This window comes from Macrobrachium rosenbergii, chromosome 10, assembly GCF_040412425.1.
Source record: "Macrobrachium rosenbergii isolate ZJJX-2024 chromosome 10, ASM4041242v1, whole genome shotgun sequence".
In the NCBI taxonomy this organism is placed as follows: Eukaryota; Metazoa; Arthropoda; class Malacostraca; order Decapoda; family Palaemonidae; genus Macrobrachium; species Macrobrachium rosenbergii.
In genome coordinates this window covers 74385125-74394926 of record NC_089750.1, presented here as the reverse complement: position 1 = coordinate 74394926, position 9802 = coordinate 74385125, and the positions used below count along the sequence as shown (strand labels likewise).

The window sequence follows — 9802 nt, the reverse complement described above, 5'->3', positions numbered from 1 at the left end:
CAGTGTCGTCTAAACAACAGCCAGAAAATCTGTCGTTCTTTCTCTGAAGGTCCATGAAAGAGAGGAAGAAGAAGAAGTTAAAACTGTAATGGTGTCCTTATAACAGCATCCGGAAAATTTGCTGTTCTCTCTCTCTCTGAAGGTTCATGAAAGGTGTCGTTTCCAGCTGACCACCACCGCTCCTGAAGGGAGGGAGCGACATGTACTGTGTCTCGACTTCTGCTGCTGTGATCCGGGCCGATGGGGCTGGACTTTTGCAGGTGGCCGACGAGGAGAGGAAGGGAGGTGGGACGGCCATCTCTCCTCCTCCTCCTCCTCCACCTCCACCTCCCTCAACGGCGAGTGGGCTTGGCCACAAGTGAGAGTGGGTATAAGAGCAGGTGACCGAGTCGCGGGCGCCACTTGGTGAAGAGGGGCGGACGCACGCGCACTACCTTCGAAAGACAATACGGAGAGAGCGAGAGTCAGTGAAAGGAAGAAAGAAGACAAACGGCAACGACCGCTCCTCTCTTTCGTACTTCTCTTCACCGGCCAAACACCACGGACCGTCGACATGGTTAGTAACAAGGCATTAAAATCAAAAGAGAAAGGGATCAGTTTGACAGTTTCCTCAAGTAAGACGTCTTCACCAGCTGCGAGATTACCTCCAAATTGCTAATTCTATTCCCCGCCCGGTAAAGCAAAAGCGACGTCAAGTGATTGAAAAAAAAAGGCAGAAGAAGAACTAGACGCATGAGACGCGCCAGTGACCGAGAAACAAGTGGTAAAAAAAAGTGTTGGATGTTGGCGCCTTCTTCTTCTTCTGCCCTTCTTCCTGGAACGTTCTGGAGAAGATTCGACGTTTCTAAAGTAAAGGAGAAATAGAACGAGCGAGGGAGCCGTTTCAAAGGCAATTCAATTGTAATACCACCATCGACATTTTCCGTGTGATATGAAATCGTTCGAGAGATTTCAATTGTACGTTAAGTGTTTGATTTCGTAGGGAAGATATTGACGAAGTTTTCGAGTTTTCTCCGGCCGTTAGTGAAAGTTTGAAAGTTTGACAACGCGGCATCAATTGCAAAGTTTTTTTTTCGGCAGAGAAAGCACAAAAGGCAAAAAATATTAAAATATTGCTTCGGATGATGATAATAGTGGACTGATTAACTTAAGTCTTCTGTAATTTTTCAATTTTTAGATACTCTGTGTTTGAGTGTATGTGATATTGGCCAAGTGTGGAATATTTGTGTAATATTCATGTAGACTATATATATATATATATATATATATATATATATATATATATATATATATATATATACATATATATACACACATATATATATATATATATATATATATATATATATATATATATATATATATATATATATATACATACATATGTGAGAGGTGCGTATGTATGTGACCTAGCATTGCAGGATGAGCGTATGTATGTGTGTATGTGTATTGGTGTGTGTGTGTGTGTGTGAGAGAGAGAGAGAGAGATTACTAAGCGGAAGGTTTTTCATAGATTTATTGAGGTTACTCCTGTTATCAATGTTTCTCAAGTTAATTGACAAATGACGTAAAAGATATGTCGAGTTATCTATTGTTGGCGAGACAAATTCTCTCTCCGTTTTCTATGCGGTCAGAAAATTAAGGGCAAACTCTCTCACCCAGATATTGCGGACGTTAAGTATTATATATAGATATATCAGTTGCTTCAATCCCGCTGCACTCAGTGACCGGTATCTTTAATAATGACTCATCATGCTGCCGTGTACATACCTCGAAGATTTACCTTCGAGATAAAGGAAAAAGAAACCCGACAATATCTTTATTTACTCATTCTTTTTAAGCTGGTGGCTGGAGAAAGTATGAGAACTTTCGCGGGGGAAAAAATTATATTTATTAGTATGTATCAGTATGTTAATGGGTGTAATTTTAGGTGTGATGTGAATTTGATATTTGAGTATGCAATTGATTGTGTTTGTGTGTGTTTATATATATATATATATATATATATATATATATATATATATATATATATATATATATATATATTATATATATATGTATATACACATACACATAATATGTATATATATATGTGTGTGCATGTGTATGTGTGTGTGTGTGCGCCCACGCACGTAGAATATGACCGAGTTAGTCTAGTTAAAATCAACAGTCATAATGATTCACAGAAATTCACCGGCATCTGCAAAAAAATTAGTCTAAAATATGCGAACACGACTTTCTAATTTTTTTTTTTACTCTAGAGAAAATCTAAGACGATCATAACAAAAAATAGAATAGTCTGGAAGAAGCCGCATCTCTCAGACCTTAATGGCGGGAACACGCGTTGCGCTGCAACTGAGTTTGCCAGATTGCGAGCTTTAATTTCTCTATCTTTCAGCAACCCTAAATTACACCTCGCTAAACCGCTTTGAGAATGCACATCTGTGCATCGCGTGCTTGCGCGTCTGTAAGCCAGATTGTACGTACAAGTTCGTCAGTTTAAGTTAGATGCATTCACTTGTTCTTGTTTCTTTATCAACCTGTTTCGTCCTCTAGTCTAGTCCTATCTCGGAGATTATCTGGTAGAGGGAACCTCTGCTCATATGTATAAGTAAGTAAATATATATATATATATATATATATATATATATATATATATATATATATGTATATATACATATGTATATATATATATATATATATATGGTGTTTGTTTTTTGTAAAATAAAAAGATTTTATCGTGTCTTCATCTTGTCAACGCAGCGATACTCTGAGCTATAAAGTTTTTTGCTTTTTACACAATTCAGAGATAACGTCCAGACGCCCTAACTTCCTTACTTATAAGATGATGGTAAGATCTCATCACAATGTCACAATGAAAAAAGGGTACACATCTTTCAAAGGAACTTATTTTGGCGTTTTCCCAATCAGATGCACGTCAGACTTTGACGATGAAGGCGTAGACTCATCTAAAAATAATTCAGACATCAAAACCTGCCATTAGTCATTAAATTTGTTAACGCTGATAGAAATATTAAACACCCTAGTGCTAGGCCTATGTTGTATAACCTATTGTCAGCTTCACAGTAGAAGGAAACAAATGATTAACAAGACTAATATCAAACACTTTGGTGCTAGGCCTAGGCCTATGTTGTATAACCTTTTCTCAGCTTCACAATAAAAGGAAACAAATGATTATTAGCAGGACAAATATTAAACACTCTTTGTTGCTAGGCTTATGTTGTATAACCTATTGTCAGCTTCACAGTAAAAGGAAACAAATAATTAACAATAACGATCTTTCTTCCAGCGGTTCCTGCTCGTGGTGGTCACCGCTTCTTCAGTGGTCTATTCCAGCCCTCGACCTGACAAGCCTCCCACCACATTCGGAGGCTTCCAGCCCGTCCACGGGTCCCGCGGAGTAGGTCCAGCCTCTGGCTACAGTGCGCCTCCTCCTCTTCCTGATCCAGGTTATGCAGCGCCCGATTTAGGTGGACCCGGCCTGTTAGGCGGAGGTGGCCCAGGCCTATTAGGCGGAGGTGGCCCAGGCCTATTAGGCGGAGGTGGCCCAGGCCTGTTAGACGGAGGTGGCCCAGTGGGTCCCACGAAGACCATTTTCGTCAATGTACCCCATCCCGAACCTCCCCCACCTCCACCACCCATTGCTGCAGGTCCCCCTCGCAAGCACTACAAAATTGTGTTCATCCGCGCTCCTCCTCCCCCTCCTCCTCCTCAGCCAATCTTGCCTCCTCGCACTGAGCAGAAAACTCTGATCTACGTCCTCCACCAGAGGCCACAACTCCCAGAGCAACAGGTCATTGAAATACCTGCAGTCAAGCACAACCCTGAAGTCTTCTTTGTTCAGTATGATAATCCTCCAACTGCTGAAGAGCTGCAGCAGCTGTCAGCTGGTAACCTGAATGGCTTCTCACTCAATGCACAGCCCTTGAGTGCTGGTGGAGCTGGGTTGGGTTTGGGAGGTGATAGTTTAGCTGCTGGATCAGGAGTTCCATTGCCTTTAGGTGGTGGTGGTGGTGGTTTAGGAGCAGGTGCTCCTTTGCCACTTGGTGGAGGTCTTGGAGGAGGCCCAGGTCTTGGTGGAGGTCCAGGTCTTGGTGGAGGTCCAGGTCTTGGTGGAGGTCCAGGCCTCGGAGGAGGCCCAGGTCTTGGTGGAGGTCCAGGCCTTGGAGGAGGCCCAGGTCTTGGTGGAGGCCCAGGTCTTGGTGGAGGCCCAGGCCTTGGAGGAGGACCAGGTCTTGGTGGAGGCCCAGGCCTTGGAGGAGGCCCAGGACTTGGTGGAGGCCCAGGGCTTGGAGGAGGACCAGGTCTTGGTGGAGGCCCAGGCCTTGGAGGAGGCCCAGGTCTTGGTGGAGCAGGTGGTGTTCCTTTGCCAGGCCTTGGTGGAGCAGCACCAGGCCTTGGTGGATTTGGAGCAGGTGGTGCTCCTTCAGGCTTCGGTGGAGGAGCAGGTGGCGTACCATTGCCAGGCCTTGGTGGAGCTGGAGGATTTGGACCTACTGGCAGGACTGGAGGCGGAGGTCTTCAGGTGATCGGAGATGACTTGGTCACACCCCTCGGAAACACCGGATTTTTCCAAGAAGTGGATGATGACATCGGCGGGTTTAGGTCGTTAGAAATAGACGACGATTTTGATAACCGCGTTGGTGCTGCCGCTGCCTCTGCCGCGAGGGCAAAGAAGTCCCCCACGCCTGCTGCAATCACAAGGGCAAAGAAGGTTTCGAGTAGTTGATCGCCCCAGCCTCCCTCTCATCTCTAGTCTTCGTGTGGCGGGAGTCTCCTGTGACTGCAGCAGCTGCTTCCCATCAACTTGTTTTTACTCTTAAAGACATTTCTGCCTTTCATAGTTTTTTATCCACAGTACCCCCTCCACGCCTTTAGTCCTCAGAAGTCTTGTCTGTCGCAAGATGGGTATTTTGTCGCCTTTTGCCATGGGAGCAGCTGGTTCTCAGGCCCGTAAGGAGAGGAGTGGGTTCGGTGCAGGTGTACAGCAAGTTCAGGCAAAGCCCCCCAAATTGACTTTGAGGTGAATTGCTGAACCAGCAACAGCAGCTTCTTAACTTATTGTCATTATCTTATGTGTATATGTACATTGTAAATAGGTCTAAACACAGTTATATATTCCCCTATTTTGAGCTTAAAGTGCCTAACATTGTTTACCAGTCAATTCTGTATGTTTCCCCTTGTGTACATCAGAGGAAACTAATTCATTCTTTTTTTTTATCTGAGCAAGTCAACTCTCAGGTTTTAATCTAACGAACTTGAAATGCCGATCTAAAAAGTATGACGCTTTCTATTCTGAAAGTACTTCCCTAACCCCAACCCCCACAACCCTTTCAGCTTATGAACTCAGATCACCCCCTCCCCACCTCCCCATCCACCAAAACCTGCCACTTCCCCATCCAGTCCTTCTGGTCAAACAAGTTTTCTCTGAACCTGCGTCTTTTTTCTTTTCAGTTCTCAGTTTTCCACTGACTTTCACTCTGTGGAATACCACTTACACACACACATACACAGTATGTCAGATATATATTCCTCTAGAGTCTTTGTTCTTTTATATAAATTGTTGATTTTATGGAGATATTTATTGTTAAAAGTCTGTTCTTCGTGAGGAACGATATTTTTGTTCATGGCTACTGATGATGATCTGTGCAGGCTGGTCCTTATAATAGTATAAAAATATACTAACAGTTCTGTTAAAAAAAAAATAACTTTTTATATGCCATTTCTCAGGTAGCTGCTCCTCATAAAAAAAAAAACACACACTGACATACTTCAACATTCCAAAGGCAGAAACATGTTTGTTGTTAATGTCTTTCTACAGAGTTCTTGTTTTAGTTTTTCTCTTGAATCATCGATTAGAAGTACTTGTCTTCATAAACATGTATTTTGTTTTCTTGTTAACTATTGTTGGGAAGGAAAACTGTACCAGTAATCCTGCCAAGTCTCGAGTGTCGTCTAAAATGAATAGACAAATGATGATAATGTTTCTCAGTATTACTTCCAGCATTTGTCGAAAATGCTCGAGGCGGCAATGTAGGCAGAATTAGCAAGAAGCATCGCTCAGCAATATACACTGTAATAGCTTTAAGTTCAGACATTATATGAATATACCAGTTAATTATAAGATTTTTAAGTAAACCCCGTGTGCTTTTCATTCTCCTGCTACGGAACATCTGGAAGAGTAAGCTTGGCTGATCTGGAAATTAGGCTTTTGACTGGTGGGTCTAGAAAGTTAAGCTTGACTGGTTGATTTAGAAAAGTTAAGCTTTTGATTGGTCGATCTAGAAAAGTTAAGCTTTTGATTGGTCGGTCTAGAAAAGTTAAGCTTTTGATTGGTCGGTCTAGAAAAGTTAAGCTTTTGATTGGTCGGTCTAGAAAAGTTAAGCTTGATTGGTCGGTCTAGAAAAAAGTTGATTGGTCGGTCTAGACTGACTGATCTAGAAAAGTTAAGCTTGACTGGTCGATCTAGAAAATTTAAGCTTGACTGGTCGGTCTAGAAAAGTTAAGCTTGACTGGTTGATCTAGAAAAGTTAAACTTGACTGGTCGATGTAGAAAAGTTGAGCTTGACTGGTCGGTCTAGAAAACCAACACCGATGCTGTGATAGGCCAATCTGCTCTCTCTCTCTCTCTCTCTCTCTCTCTCTGTCTCTCTCTCTCTCCCGCTACATCCTCTAACTCTTTCCTATTATCAAAACAAAGAGCTATGGAAAATTATAATAAAATGAACATACAAATTAAAATGGCCACATGCAATGAATTTAGTTGGAAGCATAAAAGTTGCTTGGCAGCTGAATGAATTAATGTCAATACTCTTTCAAACGGACATTTGAGTAAACAAACAAATATCAAGGCAAAAAAAAAAAAAGAATAAACAAGAAAACATACAACTGACGAAGGAAAAAATAGTTTCTATAAATGCTTATTAAGCCTAGCGTTACTGACGAAGATACACTGGCCATTATTTCGTTATTTATGTCATGAAACAAAATCTATCTCCAGAGGCAGTTTGCAAATCTCAGTGACATATTCTTCACCTCTCTCCTCATCTGCGCTTTTGCTTTCTCGCCTGTCTATCTCTATATACTTTTCTCTGCGTGAATAAGTCTTTCCAAGAGCTCGCAATCTGAATATACTATCTCCTACTAACACGAATACTTCAGTTTTGGTTCCTTTTTCGGTATTTGCCAGAGACAGGTCTAAAACAATTAACCCTATTGCTTCGGTTTTAGTTGGTTAGGTTCAATATATGAGAGATAGGTCTAAAAGCAACGAAGGCAAACTCGTATAGAATGTGCGCCCTATTTTCTACATCTCAAAGGGAAGCAGTTTATTGATTTAGTTGTTGCAACACTTACAAATAGAATCATTCAAAATAACTTTTTTTTCTTGTGATTACAAGACATGTGGTCGTTGTATTTTGACATAAAAATGTCGAGAATACAGTAGGTATATCTGTATGGACACACACACACTATATATATATATATATATATATATATATATATATATATATATATATATATATATATATATATATATATAAGGCATGAATAAAAGAGATTTTTCGATTAACTCGCAATTTTTTTTTATATCTTTTTATCAGTTCCCTCTACTCTACTTCGCAACGTCTTTAAAACCATGATAAGAAGAAGAAGAAAAGCAGAAATGAACATATTAAAAAGGCCGCGTCTATGCGTCTAGCTGGATATTGAGATAGCGAGACTATAAAACTGCATTTATCTAAAGTGAGGTCTCTCTCTTGAGGCCGGCTTTCTTCACTTTCTCTTTGACCGAGTATTACTTGACAACAACGACCGAGAGCTATTTGCAGGCTGTAAATCAAAATATTTGAAGGCATAAGCCTTTTTAATGACTGCTACCGGTAAACAGTTTCGAAAACTAAACATCGGCAGTTTCACTAAGCTTTCAGTTCACTATTCCTCGACAGTTTTTTGTTTTTTTAAATACCAGACTCCGAAGCATTCTGCAAACCGGATGTAAGTAACGGGGCATACTCCAGTTTTCAAAACCAGCATAAAAACCAAAAGGTTAACGTTTCTTTACTTTCACCAAAGGCGAGGACTGGCCGCCAAACATCTGCCTAGCGCCCGGCGCCTCCGCTTTGGTTCGGCGAGCTGCTATTGTGGCGCAGGTCGCTTTTACCTTATCTTTGGGCAGTATTCGGTGACGGAGACTTGTTAATTGACACGTTTATGCCGACTAGATGTTACGTAACGGATTATCAAACGACTATAATAATAATAAAACCAAGGACCTGATAAAACAGTGATATATCCTACTTAAGAAAGAGTCTAGGAGGAATTACAGATCCGTACCCACTCTGCGTGCGCCGTCTTTTATATCAAAAGACAAATAAGAAAGAATAAAACGTACCATGCTTTTCCATATTAACAGAACCATTTGCCTCCAAAGGAGAGAAAGTCTGCGCAGAATCGTGACTGATAGTAAACGCCCTTTTTCTCCCCAACAACTCCCAAAGTAATCTTCCGAGCTTTAAAAGAGAACGACGAGAATATGAAATGATTCATTATTTTTTTCTGAGGATACGAGATGGGCGGGGAAGAAGAATAAAAAAAAAACCACGCAAATGATGCAATGTCATGCCTCTCACTTTCGATTGTTTGGCTCGGACACAGGGCAGAGTGTTTTCACCGGTTATAACTACACACACACACACACACACACACACTTACACTCACACACACACACACACACATACACACTCACGCCTTTCCCTTAAAAATAGACCTGCTGGAGTAGGTCATTGCTCACTCATCCAACTTCTTGCTTTCGAGAATTCCCAACTAAAAGCAGAATGCATTAACGTCATCGCACACACACACACACACACACACACCTCTCTCTCTCATCGAATTCATCTGTAGAATTTGAAGGTCCAACGGATAACCTGCATTACAATGCTGTCTTTAGCAACACCAGGTACCAAACATCTGTTGCCAGCTGTCGAAATTAGGTCAAGCACATGAGTCTAGGCTGGATAAGGGACATAACAGCTATTACTGTTTTACGCTCAAAATCAGTAATGTGTCTTTATAACTGTTGTTTTCTTTCTGTTGTTTAGTCGTAATAGGAAAATTTTAAGACACCTGAATATTAATATTTAAACAAACGCGTTTAGTAATAATGAAAGTAACAAGTTGCAACAGAATAATTACTATTATGATTCTGAAGGTAAAAGCTATTCAGAAAAATAGTATGAAATTAAGGGGAAAATACAATTCATTTTTCCCACACTTCTTTCAGTGAGGGATAACGAACAACTTTCTTCGTATTTTCTCTGATGACTTTCTTTGATTGTTTTTCCGTGCGTGTGCTTTCTCCTCTGATTTACAAAGATGAAATGGTAATATTTCTCAGTACATTTCCCCTCATTTATTTATTTCGTTTTGTAAACAAATTTTAGTTTTCAGAGTCGAAGAATGGTTGATTATATGAAAAAATGCTAATTTTTATTTGTATGCTTGTCACCTTATATGTAAAATACTTACATTTGAGAGCCTGACTGTGACACTGTATATTTGAGGAAAAAATGGCGTTTCATTTTTAAGAGGTGGTTAACGTCGCCATTAATTGAATATTTACGTATTCGATGACATATTGTCGATGTTGTTCTGCATTTACCAGTTTTTATTTTGGAATTAATCTCACGTAATTTTACATATATGAGAAAAGAAGGATGAATGATCTAGACCCATCTGCTCACTTTGTGCGTCCTGCCCTTCTAAGGCTTAGGCCAAT

General features: G+C 40.6%; 1 protein-coding gene across 1 annotated transcript; it reads left to right on the top strand.

Annotated features, from left to right (window-relative positions):
• Positions 1 to 390: 390 nt before the first annotated feature.
• Positions 391 to 6162, top strand: LOC136842884 (collagen alpha-5(IV) chain-like). Its single transcript, XM_067110791.1, has 2 exons — positions 391 to 556; positions 3311 to 6162. The coding sequence occupies exons 1-2, from the start codon at positions 554 to 556 to the stop codon at positions 4748 to 4750; spliced, it is 1443 nt and encodes a 480-aa protein (XP_066966892.1). The 5' UTR covers positions 391 to 553; the 3' UTR covers positions 4751 to 6162.
• Positions 6163 to 9802: the final 3640 nt, after the last annotated feature.